Below are 27,375 nucleotides of genomic sequence, written 5' to 3'. Positions count from 1 at the left end.
TTCTTCAATAAAAAAGAATGGCGCTTTCAACACATAACAGCACATACTGTACCACCACATACACACACACACACACACACACACGTACACAATTGCACACATACAAAAAAGGTAAATGGCTTGCTCCTCAGAAAAAAAAGTAGGTCAACTTATTAATGGGTCTTGTGTGAGCTGTGAGCCCCTGCCTGCACAACAACCATTTATCTTGCCATCTGAGATAATGTGCTAATATGCAGGAGACATCCCAGTGATGATGAGGAGACAAGGAGGGACAGCGTGGAAGAGGGGGGAGGGAGAGAGAGATGATGTGAAAAAAGGTAGAATCATGACCATAAACAGAAAGGAGGAGCACGAGAGAGACAGTGGGTAAGTATGAGAAAGACTCTCTCAGTCAGATAGAAAGACACAGATAGAATGGCAGAGAGAGAGAAAGAGAGAAAGAGAGAGAGAGAGAGAGAGAGAGAGAGAGAGAGAGAGAGAGAGAGAGAGAGAGAGAGAGAGAGAGAGACGGAGGCTGTAAGATATGCAATGCAGGTGGGGGGCTAATACACCACGCAATTACCCCGAAATGGGACTCAGTGGGTGAGCTGTAGCACGGCTCGCTCGGCTGCACAGACGTCCATACTGGGAGAGCAGGGGCGAGGAAAGAGGCTTCCTCTCCCCCACCCATACATATGTACTTATTACATGCCCAGGCTGGAGGTCTGCACTTAATTACCCAATAACAATGCCACTGCGGTGAAGCCCCAACAACCCACCCCGTCCAGTACTGGCCAGGCCATTATCAGGACCTTAGGTGTCCACGTACAGAATGTCAGCATGTGTTTCAGTGACATGGGGAGAGACTTAGAAAATAAGCAGTAAGTGTGACCGGGGTAGTTGTTTTTGTTTTATGCTCTCTTTCTCTGTGTGTGTGTGTGTGTGTGTGTGTGTGTGTGTGTGTGTGTGTGTGTGTTGCCAGTACTCTCTCCAGTATTTTCTGTATACATCTGTTGGCCTTCCTGAAGGTGAACGTGTGCATCATATAAATGCTTTGCCATTCGCCAGAATGAGATGCAACACACACAAAAAAAGCATATGCATGTTCATGTGCTGGTTCGTGGTCTATGGTAGAGAGAAACAGAGGGAGCAGGAAAAAAATCTAAGAAAAAGACAGAAATGCCTTCAGACTGTGGCATGTACGCTTGGACTCTTAGACATGAATAATTCAGAATAACCCAAGGCAGTGTGAAGGGTGTGCATTTGTGTATGTGTGTGTGTGTGTGTGTGTGTGTGTGTGTGTTGCCAGTACTCTCTCCAGTACTTTCTGTATAGATCTGTTGGCCTTCCTGAAGGTGAACGTGTGCATCATATGAATGCGCTTTGCCATTCGCTGCCAGAATGAGATGCAAACATAACACACACAAAAAGCATATGCATGTTCATGTGCTGGTTCGTGTCTATGGTAGAGAGAGAAACAGAGGGAGCAGGAAAAAAAATCTAAGAAAAAGACAGAAATGCCTTCAGACTGTGGCATGTACGTTAGACTTCTTAGACATGAATAATTCAGAATAACCCAAGGCAGTGTGACTTCTGCTCAGGGTGTGCATTTGTGTATGTGTGTGTGTGTGTGTGTGTGTGTGTGTGTGCGTGCGTGTATGTGTGAATGACTGTGTGTGTGTGTGTGTGTGTGTGTGTGAGAGAGAGAGAGAGAGAGAGAGAGAGAGAGAGAGAGAGAGAGAGAGAGAGAGAGAGAAGGGGGAGGGGGGATGAGGGAGACAGACACACTGACAGGAACTGAAGACCAATGGGGAGAAGCATGTGATGGCATGCACTATGGCCTTAATCCATGATGACAAACCTTTGACATCACACGTCAATGAGTGGAGAAAGAAAACTCATTCATTATAGAACACAAGGAACGTCTACTATCCATTCACTTTATAGAGAAGAGAGAAAATACACAAAACAGCACAGAAATGGCCGCTGTTTCAGGAGGACAATACTTAAAACATAAAAATCCAACATTGGTCCACAAAGAAATCACTATGCTATCAATTGTTTGACACTGTTAGGAGACGTATCTAATAGTCTTAGCAAACTGATTATACTACACACTTACAAGTAACACCCTTGAAGCAAAAAAAACAGGATGCACCATTGTGCATTCATAATGTATATTCAAAGCATCTCTGGTGTCATGCAGTTTGCCCAAAATAGTTTCTTTCGGAGTTCCACTGATTCAGAATTTTCCCACAGTCTGAACATGTGCCCCCTGTTTCACACCTCTTAGCCTATTCAGTACAGCTCATAACATCCATCCATTGTAAAATATGCTTTTGTAAGCACATTTCAAACCAAAATAAAACATATATTATAGCTGTAATCAGGTAATTTCTTCAAAACGTTGGCCCATGCCACTGTTTCAAATAAAACCCTACCATAGCTATACGACAAGAAGCCCATGCGTACATTGCAAGGGTTATTTTAAAGTTAGTTGTCTGTGGTTTTCTACATAACATTCCCCTGGCTTCATCTACATGCCGTAACCACGAGCATGCCTCGGCGTGAAACCTTACCGTTAGCATGCTTGTGGTCTTGTGTGTACAACATTAGCCTTCCTGTTTCACAATGTGGTTTAAAAGCGGGGCTCACTTCAAAGACTTAAGGGGGAGTGAAGAGAGTCCCCCTCCCAAAACCTCCAGGGAGCATTTCTGTTTCCCTCTCTTCCACTTACCTCAAAGTACACATGCAATATTAAACACACACACACGCAGGCACACACACACACACACACACACACACACACACGAACAAATATCACTTTTTAACCACATTAATGTGGACATTTAAAAAGGAAAAAAAAAACATGCAAGCTGGTGTGTGCTCATGTTTTCTATCATGCTGCTTGACAGCTGTCTTACTCAAAGTAAAACACACGCACACACACACACATACAGACACAAACACTCAGCCAGCCACTCACTTAAATATGCACACATAGTTCTCAAGACATAAATCCTCGCACTGGGACGCAGGGTCATGTGTTTAAACTGGATTATGGATTCTACTGGTGGCTGCCATGCAGACAAAGTGGTTCTCAGACTGAGAAAGAAAGAAGCCTTGGCCTGGGAGCCTATTTTGAAATACTTATGTACAGGTTACACACAGGAGGGATTCATGGTAAATCTTCATAGCAAGGTCAAATCAACTGCAAAGGTTAGAGGACTGGTACATCCCACATGTGCCTTCTCACATTCAGACACACACACACACAAATATTTAGATTAAAAGTTGTCTGCGATTGTCTTTCACAAAGTCATTTCTGTTCACTGCTGGAATGATTCACTCCCCTGACTGTGAAGTACAAATAGCTCAGTGTAAAAAAAAAAAAAAAAAAAAAAAAAAACCGTACCTTTCATTCGGTATTGGGATGTCTTGCACCCAGGGTGGTGGTGGTTCCAAAGCGAAACCCATATCATCGTGGGAGCTGGAAGATGATTGGTCAGACAGGCGGGCGGGCAGGACAGGTGGCCTATCATCTTCTATGATTACTGTATCATCCTGGGGCATGTTGACAGTGGGGGATAGCTGGTAGTTACCTGAGTGGATATAAGAGACAGAGACTCAACCAAAAGAAAACACAATTACACTGCATACACAGAACACATTACCAAAACAGAACATACCAATTGAGCTGGCAGGAGTATTGGTCACAGACAGACACATATATATACACACACACACACACACACACACACACCAAAGAAAACACAACTTCTAAAATAGTTGAAGTCAAATGCATGTGCTTACCATTAAAATAATGGATTTGTTTGAGAAAAACTCACCTTGGAATGAACATTGCTGAGTTCATTCATTTCCATTATCACAGAGTCATTTTGCAAATTTAACAGCTTAAGAGCAATCGTCATGTAATTGCTACCAGAGGGAACAATATTTAGCCTGGCTGTCTCCCAGCAATAACTCAAAGTGTATTTCATCTCAATGCACCTCAACGAATGACAAATGTTTTTAATAGAAATAAATTAAGACTTAACGCTCTAGTGCGTTGAATATTTGGTTGCAAGTTTGTGATACCTGCTGTTTTAATGATGGGCACAAATGAGTGCCTAAAGTTATGTTGATTAAGAGGGCAATAGAGAGCTAGAACGGAGTTGAGTGATGGATATTTTTTTCTATGCCTTTTCCATTCCATACATCTACTGTATATTTACTGTTGTTTAGGCCCTGAACTGTTACTATGGTAACGGTAAGCAGTGCTATCGAGCCACGTCACACCACCCACTCCCACACACATGCACACAAACACTTCTAAACAGGTTCAGGAAGAGAGAACAGAGAGGGAGAAAGACGGTAATTAAATAAGCTTTGTTATACACAACTAGATAGGAAGTCTGTGTGTCCTGCGAGCAGCAGCTAATCAGATTGGCGAAGGAATTAGCACAGCAGGTACTGAGACTACCCATCCACCACACAAACAGATCAGTGCAGCATTTCACAGCCCTTAGGTCAATGTGACTCGTTAACTGATTGGACATGGACATTTGGGTTTACGGCTGGGGATTTATCAGTGTCAGAGAGGGAGATGCACAAAAACAAAATAGAGAAATTAATCTAAAAGTGACAAAAATCAGCTGGAAAGATCCTTCCAAGTTACTTGGTTAAGTAGACATTTGACTCAACTTGCTCATGAGAAAAATATGATCTGCATTGCTCACTCTTTCATCAATGAACTTTTAATGTAGAAAACAAAATGAATGTCACCCTTCATCTTATCCTATTATTTCTCCCTGCTGCGCCATCAGTGGGGATTTTTTTTTCCACAGACAATGGTGTTGAAGGCACTCAAGTTATGCTTTCAGGGCCATCTATCAAAAGCTAAGTGTGTGAGACTAGCTACAGGCATAACTCCCCCTGTCATCCCCATTCTCATCAGCACCACTGCAGCAGTTGCCAATAGGTTGCATCATGCCATCAAAGAATAAGGCTGCAGACATGACTAGAATGGAAATATATGGGATCCCCGACAAAATCCTGTGCTGAAACCCACACTAAAGTCAGGCAACTGATACTACAGACACACAACCCATACTACCAAAACCTATCTAAAGAATAAAGGTGGTGGGGGGTGGGTTGAAATGCAAAGGCACATTAAACACAAATACTATTATTCAAAATGCTTACAATTACTAGCCAACCCACATGAGAATTTAATTTCAGTTGAATTACTGTACTTTCCAGTAATGTTGTTTTAAAAGAGGCAAAACGGATATAAAAAGAGAAAACAAAGGCTCAACTGTCTATGCTCTAAAGTTAGCCACCAATTGTCTCTATGCTCACCTGTGATTCACTTTTAAACTGATTTAAAGAGATTTTGCTCCTGGGCCCTCTGAAGATGAGTGCTTAGCCGAGTTACTAAGGTGAGTGGTGTGTGGCAGCTCTCTGCCCACTCACGCTAAATGGCAAAAAGGACCGATAGAGCAGTGACAACTCAGGAGCTTTAGAAAGGTGAGGGATATAATTAGCATGTGATCACATCACTCATCATGAGTTGGAATAATGAGGCAGGGAAATTTAGGCTTAAAGTAATTCACTTCATGTAGCCGATAAGTTAGCTGATGAATGCGATTAAAAGTCCTGGCTATTGCTTGTTAGATATGGTTATGATAGAAAGTGCTTTAGTAGGAGTGAAACCATCTGCTACTGTCTAGACATATTTTCAAGGGAGACAAAGTGAAAAAAGTTAAGCCCAACAGAAAGTATTACTCAGATGTTATGGAGGTGTTTTAGGCATTGCAGTGCGTGGTGTGCCGTGCTGAGTCGACACTCAGCCTGCTAAAGTGCTAGGGGAGCTAATATGTGGCAACTGGGGAGAATGGAGCCATAATGCACCTGAACGGCTCACAGCGAGGGCTGATTGGGACTGAGTTTAGCGTGCTGCGTTCCTGAAGAGAAATTACGCTACAGGAGGCCTCCCTCACTTCCCGCCCAGTGCTAGCTAGAGGCTGACAAATCTGTCTGACACTTCCTCTGCCACTTGTCGAGACCTATTTCCCTGTCAGTGGCTGGACTTAAAGCACTAGCAAGAAAGTGAGAAAGAGAGAGAGAGAGAGAGAGGTACATCATTCACAGCAGAATTAGGCCAGATTCAGATTCTCCAAATATAATATAACGGGCAGATAAAACATAGACAGTTTGAGCACAATGCAACTTCTTACACAATTTCTAGAATAGATCAAATCAAGGGCAATAATATAGCATCCATATAAATAAATACTCAATGCCACACATCATGGCAGTAAACAGTCCAAGTCATGGCAGTGCATTGCGAGGCAGCCTAGTCGATGGGTAGCATAAAATGATAAAGTATTTTGAGTAGTCTCAAAGGCACTATAAAAATGTAGTGAAATTAGCATACTTGGATTTGATCTCCATAAATGTAACATACTTCTTATATAATATGATACATTGTTTTATTTATTGCTCATTCACTCTAAATACAGTTGAAGTGAATGACTTTCCTGGGAAATCTAACATAGCAACTTGATGGGGCCTTCCCTGGCTTCACCTGATCCACTTTGGGTCAGTCCATTCACTATCCCACACTGCACCAGGCCACCCTATCACTACAGAGCATTCCAGGACCCTGCCACTCAACGGCACTAACAGGAGATGGATTAAGATCAGGGGTCTCCGAGATGAAGAAAGATGAGCTGCCTGAACATAAGGGTCTCCTGGAGACGTCCATCACCGAGGAGAGAGCCAGCGTTCAGCCCCAAAATCATTCACTGGAGGGTGAGAGGTCACACCGTTAGGCTATTCGTATTCCTCTCCCCTCTCAATCTTTCTCAACATCCAGCTCTGCCACTCTATCTGCCTCTCTCTGTTGCGGGGATCTCAACGGCTGTCTGCTCAGCCTGACACTATTGATCAGTTGAAGAATCATTAGTGAATCCATATAGCCTGGGACATCAGGCTAAATGTAGTTAGCTGCTAATCATAGAGTACATGCTGTTAAGTGGAGAGGGACCGATGATGCCCAAATATGTTTGCTTTGACTGATCCTTTAAGGAGGCAACCAGATGCTGGTCAATGCAACAACCTGAACCATTTCCTTGATTGGATTGACTGGCTAAGACCTTGTTGTGCATGTCCTACATGTGCCGTATTCTCTCTCAAACTCAGTTATACAACATCATTTGTGGAACGGTTCTATGCAATGAAACTATGTGAACCTTAAACTCATTGAGGAGAGAAAATTAGGCCAACATGTGGAATTAATCACAAGTTCCCATGGACCAGTGAACAAAGCTCTCAACAATCCGTCAGACGTTTCCCAGCCGCTGTGACTGTTTTGGATAGCAGGGCGTTGTCATGAAAGTCCCATGTGACAAAGAGGAAAGTACATTCACATTCTGATTAGAGGCAGGCTTGGGAGGACTTCAATGGATTGCGAAGATTTCACCTGAGAATGTTGCCGTATAGACTTTTTTTTAGAGCAACAGGGAAGGAGTCAAGCACCATGAGAAAATGGTTCAAAAGATTGTGAAACATTTTTAAAACTGTGGGATAGGCTTCAGTTGAAAAACTGCTGGACTGGGATGCAAAACCATGAAATCATAACAACATAACACTGACCTAATCAAAGCAATTAGGTTTTTATCTAGAATACAGTTACCCCAGAGGAATGTATTTTGGAATAATGGCCAAAACCTTTCATAGTAGGTCCAGACACACTCACATAGGTCCAGACAGTAGACATTGAGACATCGGGACATTTACTTTTAATCTTTTGCAATGATGGAAACCCATTTTTTGCCTTAAAATTGATTTTATCTACAGTAATTGTAACCAGAATTAATCAAAGGTTTGCAACAAAGCTCATGAGGGTGACATTTTGTGACTTTGACTTATTTAGAAGTCTGTCTTTCCAACAGCACAACATTCTGAGTGGAGAGCGAGAGGGTCAGCAACTTAATGATATTTATCAAACCTGATGGTAGATATAAAAATGTGTATGTTGAAATCTAATGCCTGTAGTATGCAAAGGAGCCATGTGATTCCCACAGCAACAAAGTCATTTCCCAGACTTTTCCCTTTTTTATCATGCTGTGACATTTGGATCTCACAACTGGAATTTTCTGCTGTACTGTCTTAAGTTCTTCAGCAGGTCTTGCATTGTTGTGTTTCCTAGCAGTACTTTAAATAGACGCAGGCTAAAATGAATAGTATAGCAACTAGTTTCTGCATTAAGTTTGCTAGTAAATGAGCAAATCCCACTGATGCACTTTGCCCTGTTTTGCACCTTAGCTGTCTACTCCATGAAATACATGAAACACACTTAAATCTGTCTAAATGTTTTGTGCTGTCAAAGCTGTCAAGCCAAGTAAAATTAACATACATAACTGGTCACATTGTATTTAGCTTTCACAAGGACACAAAATTATAACGCACCCAGTTTTAATTTGACAAAAGAGCACAAGCGCACCTGCACAAGTCTCAATTCAAAAGATTAAATGACGAGGGAGAGCAGAAGTCTGTGAAGTGCAAGAGAAAAATATCCCTAATATTCACTTATTTAAAACGGAAGCATAAAAAAGTCCAGAACAGAGGATGTGGAGTGAAAATCCAGACAAAGCATTCACATTCTCTTGCTGACAGGTAGCCTTTATAATATTATCGTTACTCTGCCCTCTGAATTAGCATCTCCAACACAGTGGCAATGCCATAAAGACTGATGTAAAGAGGGTGACTGCTTTCACAGGCACCATATTCTCCAGATCCGAAGGTAGATATTGTTGGGTCATTTGCTACAATGTCACTGTCTAACACCTCTTAGTCATCAGCCTTTAATATGGACAGAAATAGCATTATCAGGATATTCAGTAAGGGAAAACAGTGGTGGGATGTGGGGCCTAGCTGTGATGAATACCCAGAAAAGGAGGATGATCTGGTCAAACTATAAAAAGCCCTACTCTCTGTGAGCAAAGGAGAGGTCAAGCAGCAGAGACATGCCCTCTGCCACCTTCAATTACTCGGCCCTGCCAGGAACCACTGACTCATGCCACCTTCATACCGAGACGCGTGTGACACCATTATTCTCATTCTCTCCCTCTCCCTCTGTTTTTCTTTCTTTTATCAGTTCTCGGTCTCTCGTACTTTTCACTTGTAGGTCACTTCCTACATCTTTCTTCTTCTTTTCTTCTCTTTTTTCTTTTCTTTTTTTTTCACTCGTCACGTTGTTCTTCCACCTACCTTCTCACCTTTCTCCTATCCATTTCTGTTGTCTTCCCTTCAATAGTGTGTTGAGCTGTAGCTGCTAATAGCGCATGTGAAATTGATGATTGACAATGATGTGAAATTGCAGCACCCATTCTAAAGCCTCCCGTGGCCAACCCAAAACACTTCTGACTTTTTCTTCCTGAGTGCGCACTGCACGCAGCATGCTAAGCATGCTACCTTTGGTTGGCGAGTCTTCAATTTGCGACACAGCGTGACTTCCTGCTCTTAGCTGGACTTTTCAATTAGGGCGCGCGCGAGAGCGCAGCCGGAGCAGCAGCTAATGACCTTCACCGGAGCAAAAGGCGTATTTTTCTACCCTCTTCAATCTTAACCACTGCACCTATTTAACGAGTAACACCACAAGGACATTCAAGGTCACAAGTCAAAATGGAACAAAAAAAAAAACACTAAGAAATGAAGATGAATAACAAAAATAACACTGCATGAGATTAGAGGACAAAGCAATCCAATTGATCTGCTATTCTACCACCTGCTGCGTGTGTTTCTGCAGCAACTGCATCGTAAGTGGCCAAAGGTGAGCAAGGTAGAGCTGCTGGAGCTAGCTCACTGACTGACTGACTGACTGACTGACTGACAGGCAGGGGAGTGGAAGATTTAGTGAAGTCGACAGGCTGGGGAATTACTCCTGCCTGTCCTCCCAGCTCCACTCCCTGCTCGCCTCCACTGGCAGACGCTTGACTGAGTGACAACCTTCTGAAGTCCCTGCACAGTTATAGCACAGCCAATCTAAGTAAAGATCATGGTACACAGCCAAGAAAAACAACAAACTGCAGCTCCTCATACATGACGCTGTATGACAGATCCCAGTCAAAGACAGCTGTCTACTTCATATTATCACAAAGGTGTGTCTAAAAAAAAAAGGAAATATTCTAAAATGATAACCAAAACCAAATACATCTTAGAAAGCCTGAGTGTAATTACTAACAGATATCATTTCTCAGTCAGTGTAATCTTAAATATTATTGAATCCCTGAAGTTAAAAAGCTCTCATTCAAATATCCCTAAAAGTAAACAGAAGAATGCCATAGACATGCTGATGCCATAGTATTATTCTCAACGTGTTCTGTTCTCCAGGTTCACTTGCTGTACCTCTGTGAGCCTGCAGCAAATGACTGGGGGACTATCAGAGTTTAATCTCCAGTCCAAGGAACACTATATACTATATATATAGTGTATAACACTAGCAGCACTATGTATTCTCCATACTGTATGTGTATCTGTAAAAAAAGACTACATATATAAAGCACATATTTATTTTATCATACATATTCTCATCTCATAGAGAAAAAACAAGTGATGGTAAAATACAGACTTTTGTAACAAGGCTACGGGGTAGAGCTTTTTCCCAAGCCAGTCATATTGACATGTGCGCTGTGACACTGCTACTGCATGAAGGTTGCTGGTGTCTGACTGCATGTCTCTATCTCATCCGTCATATGACCCAGGAAGGATCATTCCACCATGCTAACCTTGCAGGGTTGCCTTATGCATCCGTCTTAAGCCCATCAAAGACAGGAAATGTGTTTAAGGGACACTGCTACAACTTGACCATGGACATGACTGCTGACTCCACAGGGACACAGTGTAGGTCACCTACCAGGTCGGCAGCAGGCCAGCTTTCAAGTGACGTGTCATTTAAGTGCCTTCTGGACATCTCTCCCACGCCTTACCAAACACTGTCAAATGCTTACAGAGGGTCCAGCTGATATTTCAGCGCAGCCTACACATGATGTAACCTGTCAATGACTTTAATAAAATGCATAGGTATGTCACTACACAGGAAAGGGCTGAAAGCTACCGTCATGTGAAAACAGCAGAGACCAATGTGCGGATTGAGGCATGATGTGCCCAACCAGCCCTTTTCGCTGAACTTCAGCAACTTTAAACTTTTAGAGGAGTTCTTCACTTCTTCTTTTTCATCTGCTTAGAGGAGTGAGAGCCCTTCCCTCCCTTGAAGTATTGTGCTGAGATTTTTTTACAGTTCAGTCACGATTTCCTAGCTCGCTGTTTATGATCAGGGCAGCATTTTGAAAGGCTACATCAGTAGCCTGTCAAAGAAAAGCATCCTTGGCAACCATAGATATATAAAAAAAGAGTGAGAGAGAGGGAGATAGGGGAAAAAAATCAAGCAGCTTCTATTGATCTACCAGCTTAATTACCCTTCTGATGGGCTTGACACTGTCTCTGATCTCAAGCTGGGAGATCACTGACAAGAGTCACCCAGTGATACTGCATGAAGATACAGAAGTTAGAGTCAACTCTTGCTGATGAAGGGAATGAGTCGGATGAAGAGAGGAGACGAAGAGGAACAGAAGAGGGGAAAATAAAAAGCAGAGTGTGGTGGTGCTGTCGTGAGGGCCTGTAACCTCTCGCTAGTAAAGAGGGGGGTCAAAATTCTACAACGACGAGAATGACTGGCCGAGGATCGAATCCCCAATCCCAATTCCTTTGTGACACAGAAGCTGAACTTGGGCTTGAAGAGGATGAGTATTGGCCCAAATGAAACCATGCAGGGCTTTGGCAAACAAGGGTGGCAGCTGAAGAAGACATTGATCCTTTACAAAACTAGGTGTGTCCTGAGGGGCAGTGTGTATGTGTGTGTGTGTGTGTGTGTGTGTGTGTGTGTGTGTGTGTGTGTGTGTGTTTCTGCATGATAAAGCCTTACCCATCATCCTGCCCATCATGCTGGACCTGGGAGAGAGGTCATCGTCCAGGTCATCCAGGCTAGGGTACATGGAATGAGAAATCCGTCTCTCGTGGTCGTCTTGTGGTGATGCCGACAGGTCTGGAACTGAGGCACCAGATGGCAGCTCCTGCAGAGGCAACACCCAAAGAGAAGATATATATATATATATTAACATCAAATAAAATAGACATAAAGCGGCAAGGTCTGAGATTTGTTTCAGAGGCTCATGCTGAGCATGTTTACATGATCACACACTACAGAATGTTTAGTATTCATGCCACTACTTCCCTTCAACTATGATCTTGTCATCTCGCAATCTTATATCTTGTACCATTCTCTCTCTTTCATTCACATGCTCTCTTTCTCTATCTCTCTCTCTCTCTCTCTCTCTCTCTCTTCAATTCCCCTCCTGACAACGGGAGGCTGGTAATTACCCACGCACCTTGTCAGAATCAAGCTAATCCTCAATCTGCCTGAGAGATGCTAGGGCTAAGACGCTAACGCTCTGCTGAGCACTCCCACAATGATAACACAGCATGGATTTCCAATAGATGTAAAGACAGCTCCCTCCTCAGCTAAATGGGCAAGTGACTTTTGGCTTTTTCACAGAGGGTGATGTGGAGCTTGTGGAGGTCGATGTATTGTATTGCTTAGGTCTTGAAAGAATGGACAATGGTCTGTTCTGTCACCCATTCGGTGGAATGCCGTGAAACGTGATAGACTAAGCACTGCTATTAGTTTGCACTAATGGAAGAGAAACTTTTTCTCAATAAGCTTTCTTCTCAATACGCACCGTCAGCCTTTTTAGCCAGAATTTTCAAATTGTAACTATTTTCCTTGTTGGATGTGTTTTGTCTTAATTGAAAATGATTGCATTCATAAAGAATTGGGATATGCTAGAGAGGCAGCAGTGTAAAAAAAACTCTGTTCCTGTTTACCGTGAGATCTGCTACAGAAATGGCCTGAAATCAAAGAATTATGTTACATCAAGCTGTATCCTTCTAGAGAACTTACATCTGCCTTAACTCAAACCTGGCAAACTGCCAGAAACAGCAAGGAGTTAGAGACAGAGACAGAACAAGAAATATAAACAACTGTGGAAGACTAGCGTGGGAGAAAAAAAGATGGGAAAATATAGTGGTCCAAGACAGAAAGAGTAGGAGACTGGTGCAACCTAGGAACGGGAGGGAAAGAGAAATGATAGAAAACATTTCTCCACCATGAAACAGGCAGAAAAAGAGACAGTAACGCGCCCAGGCGGGGAGTGTGCATGTTCCAGGGAGGCGTGGGTCGCCTCAGTGCTCTGATGGAGAGAGCCGAATGGCAGCATGGGGCGGCGTCGAGCCGACAGCAGGGGGAGAGAGAGAGAGAGGGAGCCGCTCGTCTGTTTCATATAAATGAGGAGCTTAATGAAGTCGGGAGCGCGGGACTTATCTAGGCGTAAAGCTTGATAAGAGCTGAGCGTTGGGGTAGGGTAGGGTGGCGGGGAGTGCTTGAGCAGAGGAGGTCAACACAATTACAATCACGGTCGTAGACACGTCTGCCATCGGCCCCACTGCGGAATTGGGCTCAATAAGGTTTCAACTGCAGCACACCAGTTTGCTTTATTAGCTTTTCCCTTTTACTTAATCTCATGGGGGAGCGTGCGAAAGAGAGGGAGGGAGGAAAGAGAGAGAGAGAGAGAGAGAGAGAGAGAGAGAGAGAGAGAGAGAGAGAGAGAGAGAGAGAGAGAGAGAGAGAGAGAGAGAGAGAGAGAGAGAGAGAGAGAGAGAGAGAGAGAGAGAGAGAGAAAGAAGAGATCAAGTGAGAAAACGTATTAGAGAATGAGAATATATATTACACTGGCATGGGTGTGAACTCAAAAGGCAGCCTAATAAATCTGGTGGGATCTAAGATCTTAGTTGTTTTACAAAGCAATATATTTGAGTGAATATGATCGTGTGTGTGTGTGTGTGTGTGTGTGTAAGCACACATGCCCATGTGGGCATACATGCAAGTAGGAAGATGGAAAGTGAACCCCTGTGCTGTCTCATTCCCATCTTAATCTCTCCCTAATCTACTCCATCCCGAGACTGGATTACAGTATGTGCCGGTGATAAGACACTGCTATGCAGCCCTCACTTACTAATGAGGCTTCCTCCCCACATCCCACAGATGCCCGTCCTGTCACTTGTCCGCTGACCTTGGCGCCTCGGAGCAACTCGGAGCAGTGATGACGGGGCAGAGTGGAGGCTAAACTGCAGTCCGCGGGCTGCTGGGAGCATTATACCGTCTCCCGAGTGGCGAGGGCCTGTTTGTGTGTGTTTTAATCCTGTCAGCCCTTCTCTAGGCGATGCCAGTAATTACCTTTTCTCTAAGCCTTGGCATGCGGCGCGGTGCTTGGGGGTTGGCCCTCCTGCTCCCTCTGCCTCCAGCCCATCCACCTAATGCCCAGAGGGTAGCCAGCACCGCGCTCACCCCTTTCTTTCACTTGTCATACGGCCGCCATCCTTCCACTGCCCCTTTCATCATCCCCTTCTGCAATCAGTTTCTTTCTGCCAAGTTCCTCTCTCTTACCATTATCTTTCATTCCATCCACTCTGATTCAGTATCACCGCACTTTCGCCTTCTGTCCTCTCTATTCAGACTCCAACTTCTCTATTCCTCGTCATCTTTTTTTCTTTCATTTTTTTCCTCTATGCCTAACCTCCATCCTACTCTGTCTCTTCTTGTCTGTGTATTCCTCAGCATTCAGTGGATCATCCCCTCTCTCGGAAATGCATAACTTTCCTCCCGAAACAGAAATCCTCCAGTAGGTATTTGCAGGAGATTAGGAAAGAGAAAGGACAATGCCCAGGTCTGCAGATCCTCTATTGACTTGTCTAGCCTGGCCAAAGCAGCTATGGTACATTTCAGTGAACTGATTACTGGGTAATTCTATCATTATGTGACAGGCATGGGGTCTAGAGTCTTCACACAAGGGAACTGATGATATGTAGAGTTCACCTTTCAAAGAAACATATTTTTGATGATTATAATTGCCATTTTGTTTTTTTCAATGCGCAGTCACTCTCCTAAAACAATCACAACGTATGTGAGGCTTCATGACCAGCGGAGAGGTGACACCCAGGCCCTTGGGTCCCAGTCTTCATAAAACTGTGTCTGTCCGACTTCCCCAAGAGAACAGCTCGATACTAATAAAAGCATAATCTACTGGCCTGCCTGATTGATAGCTCTCCTACAGCCTGATCGATCATGAGCCTCTCTGAGCCTCTACACAAGGCCTGGTCTGATGTCGCACACTTGGCATTTCCTTCCTGCTGTCAGCTTGCATCAGCGTCTCTGTATTGACCACACAACGCACCACAGTATGCAGATCAGTCGATGTGTGTCCTCTTGTGCGACAAGTCATACGCTGCCACTCTACATACTTTCGTTTTAAAGGTGCAAAGTGTAGTTTCTTGAATGTGTTTCTTTCTTTTCTTCAAAGAGAGCATTTTCAATTCTTTCCACTCACATGCTCATACTGCACTGCATCAACCGCTCACTAAAATATTCATTCTGCTGTTAGCTGATCATAGCTGGCTATGTTGTGGGTCAGACTGCTCTGCTCCTGACCAATAAGGGCACAACCTTCATAGCCAAAAGCGGACAGCCCCGAGGCTTCAATCTTTAGCCCATGTGCCTACATTATCAAAATTCAGCTCTGCTCAGTGGATGGAAGCATTTGCAATACATGTGCAATATATTACTTTGAGGATGCAATCCTTTGTCACAAGGACAAGGTTTATAAAGCCAATGACAGAAGGTGAAAAACTCACAAGGCAGTCATTGGCAGTCAGTTATTATTCACTAAAAGTATCAAAATAAAAACCATGGTATGGATGATTGCAATTCAAATTGCAACAAGACTATACATAAGACTATACAAGCATTGGAAAAAAAGAACTGTAATAATAAAGTGCTGCTGAAAAAAGCTATTTGGGAACACAACCATTGTGTAACCAGGTCTTACTGAGCTGGCCAAGTTGATGTGGCAAAAAGTACAGATGCATAAAAATGAAGTTCTTACAAGAACAAGAGGTCCTGCTGAACCATGATGATGTGCACCATCTGAAAAGCATCCGCTTTTCCCCTACCACCCTACTACAATCCAAAAACCATTCCTCTCAGCCCTTTCTTCATGCAGTCAGGAAGAGAGGGTACCTGACATCAAAGTGGCTTCTTTTGTTCCTTCCCCAGAGGGGATCTCTAAATCTCTGCTGAGTAGTGCACAAAACTCACATAAAAATATTCAACAACATAAATCAGACAAAATAAAACTGAAGATGGACCAGAGAGTGAATAACACCAGTCCCCCCCCCCCCACCACCCCGGGACTATTCAATTCCACCTTAAGAATTTACATGAATGTATAATAACATGTAAATGTGGGTTGAAGTTTAGGTTAACTCAGTAAGCGCATTTTCAGAGGAATTCAGCACCAAGGACAGGTGCAATACATTGGAAAAGAGGAAAAAGAGGAAAGTTGTAGAGATGATTGGTAAAAGTGGAAGCACATTGTTTTGAGGTAAAGTTTTTTTCCTTAAAAAGAGCCTTAGCGTGCTGTTGGGCGTTCAGATCCTGGCAGTGCTTTGGTGTGCAACTGCTGTGCCACAACAACAGAAATGAAAGGCCGAGGCTCCATGGGAGAAAAACAAAATATCGAGAGAAGACAGGAGAGGAGAGCACCATCGTCTCCCAGATGCACAACAATACCCAAAAGACAAAAGGGCATAGAAAATGGAGCTGGCAAATGCAATATGGTCACATAAGCAACATAAACCCCAAATAAGCAGCAGGAATGTCTTATTGTAGGAGCTAGCATATTACGCACAAAGAAATATGCCGCACACACACCTGTATAGGGGTGATGAATTTTACATCAATGCTTTGGAAGTTGCTATGTGCAGATGGAAAGCATTTCCAGAATTCTTTGTGTCTATGCTCAGTTTAAACTTAGCTTAACTTAGTTCATCAGAGGTAAAGAAACCCAAATGAGTCAGCACACAACATATTTGAGAGTTAATGCTTCATGAAACATCCGATTATAGACACCAACATGAGTAAATAATGAATTACATGTACTGTGACTCTAGCCATGTGTGTGGTATTAGATTTTTTTGTGAATTCATTAGTTTGTGTATTGACAAGTGTAAGTCATAGTCACACTGTATCAAGAAAAAACATAGTTTCAAATTTGTATAAGGTCCTCCCCCTTAGAAACTGCCAGTAGCTGTGTTTTATTATAAGTCCTCCACTTCCCACCAATTTCCTTTGCAGGTTTCATGAACTGAGTTAGTGTTTTATTGTGTCATGTCTCTTTAGCAAAAGTAAATGAGGTGGATGCGTTCAACTTTCCTCATCCCTTCCAGTAACTTTACGGTGAAATCATCTGAATAACATGAAGATGATGAGTATGTTTTAAAGTACTGATAAAAAATTAATTGAATTGAAAATGACTTTCCGAGAGTTTAATTGCTTGAACACATATAAAACTGCATTAATAGAACTGATGGATATTACAAAGCCTCTGAAGCATAGTTAAATTATAATGCTCAATGAAATAAATTGTACCGACCAATCATATATTACTACACTAACTGGGTCAAGACTGTCCTCTGAAAAAAGCACCGATCTGTCAGTCTGCTCCAATTAGCCGTGGCAACTTCCACCACAGGAAAAGGAACAAAAAGATAGATGTATTTCAGAGCATTACAACAAGGTATGTGTACTTGTGAGAGGCGCTGATCTTATCAGATGGCACACATGTATTAACTCTTATCATTATGCTTTAGCATGCAAATCAAGCTAGTCTCAGCTCCTCAATTCACCATGACTATTAATATCTGTCACATAGCACACATATCCCTTTTTTGGCTCTCCACCAAACCCAATGGGGACTAGCTATTCTCTCTTTGGGGGTAAGGGTCATATGTGCTCAAGGACATGGGTCTGCAGTGCATTAAGCAGACAGAGAGACCCCCACACTCTCCTCAGGGTAATACAAGAGAGAGGGAACTAAGCCTCTCATGGATTAATTCTGAGGTGTCCTTCACGACCAAAAGTGTCTGTCAATCAGTGCTGTTTGAGTCGGGGAAAAACACTAGGAGAAAGGAAGAGGGGACTGACCTTGGACTTGTTCAGAATCTGCTCAGAGACATACTGGCATGACAAGGCCCAGGATTCAAGTGTATATGTTTGGAGGCATAACAATAGGGCTCCAAAGGGAAAGTGGGGTAAATAGAGTGGGGGCAGGGCAGGGTGTGTGTATTTGTGTGTGTGTGTGTGTGTGTGTGTGTGTGTGTGTGTGTGTGTGTGTGTGTGTGCATGCATGTGTATTCAGTTCTCATATTATGAGTCCTGGACATGAAAACATGACTCCCAATTTGATCCCTGACAATCCCACCCCTAAAAATAATCTCCCGAGCCTTGCAGAGGTCAGCTGTGTAGAACACGCTTGTTCTCTCATAAGAATATGACTGTGGCCCATCTGTGGTGACACTGACGAATCTTATCGTTTTTAATGTTGCCCTGTGCCCTGCATTTGCCCTCTGTGATGATGACCCTTCCTTGAGTCTTCCTTTAGAGTTGCAGCCAGTTTCGTCACACGTTGTGGTGTATGTGATGACTGTTTCCTTTGTTCTCAATGAAATTCTCCCTGCTATTTATATTTCTTTCTTGTTGTTCCATTATTTCTACGAGGACTTATTCATTAATATCCATTACTCGGGGTGTGTTGAAGCACAGGCAGTGTTACTGCCTGGTAAGCAGTGGGCAATTGGCAGCAAGTTTCTGCTAAATCCCACTCACCTTTACCTTACATACCCTCACTACACAATCATACAAACACGTTTCCCCTATCGGAGAGGTAAGCTACCAGACAGAGAGCGCAGGGGGAAATACTAGGGGAGCCAAAGAACCTTTCAAATTTCTTAGTTTGACAGGCAGATAGGGTTAACCTTGGGAATAGACTGGAGGACTTTGGAGACTGGAGACCTTGAGTGAAGAGTGAGTAGTGTGTGTGTGTGTGTGTGTGTGTGTGTGTGTGTGTGTGTGTGTGTGTGTGTGTGTGTGTGTGTGTGTGTGTGTTGAGGGGAAGGGGTTTAGTGTTTGTTTGGGGGAGTCAGGGGACAGAGGCTCAGCATGAGGTCCAGTCTGAGGGACATACCGGAGGTGAAGCACCAATCAACCTCACACAGCCACTAATCAGAGCTGATCTCCTGGCAGCTACAGGCATCCACTCACCAGATAACAGGGAGAGAATGTGTGTGTGTGTGTGTGTGTGTGTGTGTGTGTGTGTGTGTGTGTGTGTGTGTGTGTCTGTGTCAGAGAGTTGAGAGTGTTACAGAGATACATGAAAGGTATGTATGTTGGAGGGAGCAGAGGTACTGTGTATGTGACTGTCACCTTCCCTGACAACATTTTGCTATTGCACACACACACCCACACACACACACACACACACACACACACACACACACTGATCCACTTCAAACAGAAGTGCGTGATTGCTGAATAAACTGGCCCTCATTTCCATAATCAGCCATCATTCCCCATTTCATCACTCTCAACAAACCAGTTGCTCTCACTCTCTTCAAAGCAAACTGGCATTTCACATAAACATATACATCATTATGAATATATATTAGATTTTGTTTTTTTTTTCATCTCTGTGAATATGTGAACTCTGCCTGAGGCGGAAATAAAAACAAACATGCACATGGAAATAAGTTAGAAGAAAGAGGGGGGGGGGGTCGGAGGAATAAACACAGTTGATATTTCATAAAGCCGGGCTCCTTATCACACTTTAATCTGTGAGAGACGTTTTTAGACGCAGAATTGCTTTCGATCTCCCTCACCTCCCTTGCCATTCGGCTGATAACAACTCACTTTAATTCACTTTCTCTTTTTCATTTTTCTTCCATTTTTTTTTTTTTTTAATCTCCACACAGACACCCCCATCCCTTCATCTGTCTGCAGTCATTGGTGGCCCAGTGTCCATTAATCGCACTGGTGACAGTCAGTGGAAGAGAGCTAGCTAGGAAATCCAATATGATTCTTTTGAAGATCAGAAGGCTAGACAGAAATGGCTACAGGCGGCCTTTGTTGCGCTGATACTCTGCGGGTTGGCATGTACTATCAGTCTTTGAATAGTCTCTACACAACTAACAATGATTTTGATTTTAAGTGACGCTTACTTAAACTGTAACAAGGATGTACAACTCAAAAACCTTTACACAATAAAAGCGCTATGAAAAAACTAGCATTAACATAGGTTATGGGGCTGTTTTCCTAAATGTGGCAGTCCTTCTTATGGGTTCACACATACTATCTATGTACATTTGACTGAGATGATGCAACCTCACTAGTTACCTCGTCTCTTTCAGTGACTCTCCTGGCGACAATGAGCTGGATCATTCCACGTTTGTTACTCTCAATGGACATGGATGTCCGTAGTGTTTCCATGGCTTCCTGGTTGGTCTTGCCCAGCAAGGACTCTCCATTGACAGCAATCAACTGGTCATTGACATGCAGGCGTCCATCCTGAAGATATACACAACCACACACATCAAAAATATTTTAATTTCCTACAACCTGGCTATAACTTGAAAAGCTCAACGTTTTTTTAGGTGAAGGAACCTAAATCTATATAACTATGACCCTGACCACAGATCAGAGTAACACTGTATAATAACACTGATCCATGTTAACTCTGAACACCAGGACAACAAAGAAAGACCATGCTCTCAGTGGCTTCTCTTAACATTGACATTTTTCCTGTAACCATGGAAACTGATCTTTTCTGAACAGAAATGACAGCACTACTATAGCTAAATGTATGAGAAGAAATAATAAAGTAAGCACTGTATGGTAGCAGTAGAGTAACAGAGTATAGAAATACATGGTAAAACCTTTACTTAATTTGTAAGTAATTCACAATAGCACTTAAAAGAAGGCTATGTTTTGAGACCATCACTTGTGTCTTTCAAAACATCAAATGACTCTCACCTTGCAAGCTGCTCCACCGTTGATTATAGACTTGACAAAGATGCCCAGGTCTGCATGGTTCTCTTTAGAACGATTGCCCTTGACACTGACACCTAACCCTGCAGATCCCGAGTCATTTAGAGGAATGTCAAACGTCAGGAACTCCCGTGTACCATCTGGGGTCAACACTAGGTCATCCTCCTCTGGCTTCTGCAACAGATAGAGAAAATGAAAAAGTTGTAGTGAGAAAGAGACACATGAAACCAAAGTCATCACACTCTCAGGCACCATTTTGTTTGATTTCTCGTCACGGTCACAAGCTTGTCAAGTGTGACAGAGGGGATCGGACTCAACTTTGATGATGGCAGGTAACAATTTCCCCCTGTCAAGTTGGCCATGCTTTTGTATTTTGCTGGGATCCTTAAAGGAAAAGGAATCATTAAGGCACTATCAGTGAGGGGGCACTAAAGTCACCTCAAAGTTCTGCTCTTTGTTTGTGTAGACCAGAAGAAACATCAGCTACAGTGCCTTCAACAGGCACATTACTGATTGCTTAAACTAGTTTATGCTCTAAATGTATCAAACTCCACCAGTCACATGAGTGTCAGTCAGTCCATGTCCCTCCAGTTTACTGGGCGTGTGTGTGTGTGTGTGTGTGTGTGTGGGGGGGCAACCTTCAGACAGACATGAATTTGTGGAAAAATCACTCAGAGTAATTCAAGGAAAAGAAAGGCAGATTAATATGATAGGAAGGGAAGGGGCACATCATGAACTCCGGGACTAAAAAGGCTAATTATGTTTGTGTGGGTGCTACAGCGTAAGGAAGAGAGGCTTTGATGGACAGGCAAGCTGGACCTGAATATAAAATATGAATATGAATAAAATCATTCTGTGGTAAGCCAGAATGTCCCATGCATCTTAATTAGGCCTACTTCATAGCATGTGTATTGGGTGTGCACATGTCTCAGTGGGAAAGCCCCAGCAGATATGAATGCAGGTGATTGCCACTGCGCCCACATATACAATGGTCATATACATTGTTTTTGAACAGCACAAAACCACTCTTACTGTTCAAATGCAATAACCACTAATGACTTAAATAGATACAGCAATTAGCATGTAGCTGCAATGAGAGAAAGAAGTAGACCCTTTGACCAATTTATTGACAGGGGGTTATGTGCTGTTATAACCCAGTGTGATTCATGGTATCTGTTGGAGATGAAATGATGGATAACATATATTTGAAAGCAGATGGTATTGACTAACAAAACACACTACAATAAGGCCACCTACAAAAAGAGACAACCCATTTTAAAAACAAAAATGTATTTTTTCCATATTAGTCCACATTAGTTTATTCAAAATGTCAAATAAAATGCCAAAATGACCTAAAATGCAATATATAAATGCCATCTATAAATGGCTATGATACTGAATTAATCTGCATCTTCCTTTATTAGTTCTCACATGTACAAAAATAGGTATGGCTGATTAAAGTTTTTAGACAAACACAGCTTCACATGATTCAAACACACACACTGCGGCCTGAGCTGATCTACGTCAGGCACTTTTAAGGTGGCGCTAGGTGCTATTTTCAGTAGGCTTATGTAGGCTCTGCACACAGGTTTCACCCCAACACACATACACGTGTACAAACCACACATTTGCCCAAACACCATGGGAATCTATTTCATCAAAGTCCATCTCTAGCCCTACCTCAGATGATTACGCATTGCCAAGGTCACCATGACAACCCCAGGAGCATGTGGCTTGCTGTCAGGAAATACCACAGCTGGACAGGTGGGGGTTGGCTTTTAACTCCAACTACACTCTTACAAGAGCTAACACAAGCTATACATTATTAAACAATTCCTATTCAACTATTCATTCTCTCGCTCACACCAAACTGACAGACATGTTTGCAATAATGGGAGAGTCGGGGAGACAGGGAAGAGTAGAGTGAGGTTTTTTTTTTTTTGAGTGACACCATTTTGGGGTTTTTGTCAAGTGTAGTCTGTTTTGACAGATGCACTCTCTGCCAAAAGCACCCATGGCAACAGAGATATATGACTCTCAAAAACACTGTAGACACTTTAGATGAATGACCCTGTGCATCCTCTACACAGAAAGTCTCTATTATTAATTAATGCTTTTTATTAAAAGGAGGGGGACTCAATTTTAAGGAGTGGTCCGTAGGCAGCTTTTAGCACAGCTGTTAGAGAGCCATGAGTTATTACATACAAACATGTCATAATTGACCATGAACTTTCCACATTCAATCAAACTTGGTACTTTTCAACCTTTTTGGAACATTAGGCATCCAATAGTTCCTCTGGAAGGGTTGAGATGTATGGAGTGAAGATGGCTAATGAATCGCTGCACCAGTCCGCTAAACACTAATCTCTAAAATACCATAGAGTTCACTGCAGCTACTTATTTATTTCTGAAACCGTCTTCTTGTTTTCAGACAATCACTACTAAGAAATTGAATATTCTACACACAGTATGTACACCACAATCAGTGATTGTAATTTACACAAATCCTGCTATGATCAGTAGCTGTCTTAGCCCTATCCAACTACCTGCCTCCCCACCACAAGGCTAGCACTTTGGGGACATGCCATGCTTCCTTCCAGTCACAGCCAATTATGTGCTCAAGTAATTCATTAATTCATAATCAGAGATGATGGCATGCTTCCACTGCTTCCTGTTGTTCCAGGACAGAAGAGGTTCGGCTGTCTGTGGAAATCAAAGCAGGAGAGACATGTGATTCTCCCTGAATGCAAGGGCTCATCTTTTTTTTTCCGTCAGCATTTACCTCCTATTATTACCTCTCTGATATGAATAGAAAAGGTAAAAAAACAAAAAACAGAGGAAAGAATAAGATAAGCTAAATAAAAACAAATAAACAATACATATAAACAATCATTATCCACTATCCCCGCCATACACATATACACACAAGTCCTATTCCCCCACCTTGAAGATTTTCCTGCACATAAGCGCCTGAAACAATTACGAAGACTGGAAATTGTCTCTCTGCACATGCTCAAATTCAGTGACATAAAGGTTACTGGAAATGAATTTAAAAAGCCTAAAAGAAATCACTCAAGGATGTAATTGCAAAGAGGGCTTGTGCATGATAAGTATTGTAGCACGGATTTCACGGCACTGTTCCTTTTTTCCCACTCTCTACCAATGACAGTAGATAAAAGCTGTGCATTAAAACGCCCCTCGGATGAAGCTCAGATGAAGCTTGTCAGTCTGCCTTTATTTCAGCGCAATTAGAGGCAGGAGAAAAAAAGGACAAGTACTGCATACAGAGAATGGGTTCCATTGTTGCTTGGTGCAAAAGTGCTAACGCAAGGCTGGTGCAAAACGCAATGCTGGGTCACAGTAGGGCCATGCACCTTGGAGGGTCAAAATGGACCAACCAAAACGCCAGATAGTGAACATCATTTGACTAACATGGTCAAAGACATTCAAAAACTCATCTCAACTCATCAAAAACTTCATCTTCTGGACAAATACCCATCCAAGCAAATATTTTGCAAAATAAGGTGCAACATGATTGTGCTATCCTCATCATCATTGTGTCTATAATTTGATTTGACATTATCAGTGTCTTACTACGGCTCTTCAAAATGCTGAAAAAATGTAATGGGCTATCACAACATTTGGAGATAAGATATTTCTGAATAATTACAGCAGCAAATACAAAAAGACTGCTGTCATTCAATCGGATTTTGTACTTCTTATCTATATCCTTCATATTATTCCATGAGTAAGTTGACAGTGATGTCAATTCATTCTGTCCTCAACACCTTTAGTCCTCAACACTACTGAGTTACTGAGTACAGAATTTGTCAATGATCTACTATGACTTGGCGTATATTGGGGGGATAGCACTTCTACATTGAATTCCACGTAAAACAATATAACTACTTTATGACAGGGATAAGGTTTAGTTTGAGAAAATAAAACATTTCCCAGTGCCATTTGTCAGAACTTCTACTGAACATCTACTCCTTATTCAAGTTATCCTGTGAGAGAAAATATCCAAACCATTTACCCAAACTACCTTGTTTATCACCACACTCAGCAACTGCACCACACACTCTCACACACACACAGACACACTACACTGGACCAGTGCACACACACACACACATACACTCTCAGAGTGTGGGTAATTACTGTAACAGCTGCTGAAAAACTACTAAATGAAAACAGGTGGCTTCCCCACAAAACTGCTGGAAAGTCGTTAACAGAAGTGTCATTGTTCTTCTGCTGCACTTGGCAACATTGGCTTTAATTATGAGGGAGCGCTGAGTTTGGAGAAGTGAAGATGGCACAATGTTTTGCCATATTGCCTGGCATGTTTCAAACAGCACATAAAAGCCGAGGGAAACAATGAGGATGCTCATCTGCAAAAGAAAAAAGACTGCGGGGGTGAGTAATTGAAAGACTACAGAGAAAGGAGGCGAGACCAAATAAAAAACAAGGAGCTATTACGAGATGGCTTCAAACGGGCAATTGAACTTAAACATCTTGGGCTGCTGTAATGGTGGCAGTAATTTACACAGCGGGAGTGCAAGGCACTGTGCCATTCTGCCCGAAATGGGTAGATGGGTACTTGGACCTGCTGGAGAGTCCTGCTGAGTTTTGACTAGGGTGCATATGCTGGCAGGCCTGATGAACAGACACATATACATCTTCCAAAGGAGCCGCTGAATGCCCTCTAGGCCTCTCTAATTAGTAATGTTTGGTCATAAGCATGCATTAGTCTCAATGATTCAAGAAAATGGTTATTGGGGAAAAAGTTACATGAAAAGTGATGCTATTCGTTGGTCCCCCAGTGCTCTCACTTAGAATTGTTCACAGGCTGCAAACGGACAAACTTTTTTATTAATATAACACAGTGATAATCTTCCAGAGTTTGATAAGAATTTGTGACAAAGTCAGCATTCACAAGAGTTAAATATCACCTAAAATGGTGAGGTTAAACCCTCTTTTGAAAAGTGTGATAACATGGCTCCAGGTGACTGTGAATTTATTCATTGTCAAAAAGGATTTAAGAGCCTAGCACAGAAAACTTGGCTGATTACTTCTCTACATATATTTTTCACCCACTGAACTTGGCAAAAGGCCTTTCATATTAATTTAAGCAAAGACAAAGGACAAGGCGTCCTGCTTTCCTTTACTTCTTTTCCTCCTTTTTTGCATTTTGTTAGCAAAAGGTTGCAGCACATTACCTCATCCTTACAGTAAGAGAGGAGAGATTTTGAGATCATAACTCTCTGCAGACAGCTAATTATGTTAAAACCAAAAAGTCTCAGGACTAGCTAGACAGTTTGTCACCAATAAAAAAAGAACCTCCACTTGTTGTGATCTATTCTGCTAATGAATAAAATGTCTGCATCTTGAACTAGCCTTGTAAATCACCCTTTCATGACAAGGCTCACCTAAGTTAAGTTCATGTGTAAATAAGAGTGCAGATAAAAGATGAGCACACTAAGCCTCTCTGGGTTTGTGTGTGTGTGTGTGTGTCTGTATAGAGAGGGCACAAATATATGCATATTTGCTGTTAAAATAATGTCAGATAAATATGCGTGTAATTCACATCAACCAATCAATGAGCTCTCCTGGCCAACACCCTCACTGCCCTGCAGACCGTTACCATAGAAACAGTCAAACGGATCTTTACTATGCAACTCACACTCCCTGCAGTTGTGGCTTGCCATCCTTGACTACCTGCACTCACCGTGCTGCCAACTCTCCGCTTAAATAAGTGTAACTGTTTCAAAATTCAAAATGGATAACACAGATAGTCACTGCATGTCAGCACTGCAGCAACAGTGAACTTTCTATCACCAACTGAGGGATTTCTGGGAACGAAAAACATGCAGCAAGAACTATCTAAATACCTATACAGCTGTACTGGAACCGGTAAAAAATGGCAGCTGAACAAAAGCTGTGTTTGCGAGAACATGGCCTTTTTAGTCAGAACAGGATATACAGATATACCAGTGAATGTGGATATTTGGGATTATAACAAGATATAATAGATACAAAAAGAATGCAAGATAAGGTTCATCCTTTTGATCAGAATGGAATGTCTTTGAGAAACAGCTTTTTGGAGGAGACACCAGAGGGGAAAAGCAGAATGCTTGTCCTTAATGTAGAGTAGATGAGATCTCATTCAAGATGAAACTGCTAAAATCACACAACTTTGATGTGTTTGAAGGCTGGGTGGATTCTGCTTGCCTGCACTTATTGCTATAGCCACTGTCACTCATTTATCTGCCTCTCACCAACTATAAATCAGAGTGTCAGAGTAATGTGAAGCTCAAATTAATTGCACAATTAAGATTCTC

The 27,375-nt window shown here is 42.4% G+C and overlaps 1 protein-coding gene across 5 annotated transcripts in view; it reads right to left on the bottom strand.

Moving 5' to 3' along the window:
• Positions 1-27,375, bottom strand: part of pard3aa (par-3 family cell polarity regulator alpha, a) — a 288,433-nt gene that overhangs the window by 114,260 nt on the left and 146,798 nt on the right. For all 5 annotated transcript variants that reach the window (XM_048265859.1, XM_048265861.1, XM_048265858.1 and 2 more), the window contains 4 exons: positions 21,020-21,208; positions 20,384-20,554; positions 11,969-12,116; positions 3,395-3,581 (listed from right to left, as the gene is read on the bottom strand). In XM_048265859.1, coding sequence (XP_048121816.1) covers positions 3,395-3,581; positions 11,969-12,116; positions 20,384-20,554; positions 21,020-21,208 — 695 coding nt within the window. The remainder of the gene's footprint in view (positions 1-3,394; positions 3,582-11,968; positions 12,117-20,383; positions 20,555-21,019; positions 21,209-27,375) is intronic.

This window comes from Alosa alosa, chromosome 16 (assembly GCF_017589495.1).
Source record: "Alosa alosa isolate M-15738 ecotype Scorff River chromosome 16, AALO_Geno_1.1, whole genome shotgun sequence".
In the NCBI taxonomy this organism is placed as follows: domain Eukaryota; kingdom Metazoa; phylum Chordata; class Actinopteri; order Clupeiformes; family Clupeidae; genus Alosa; species Alosa alosa.
This window is presented reverse-complemented; position numbering and strand designations above follow the sequence as displayed.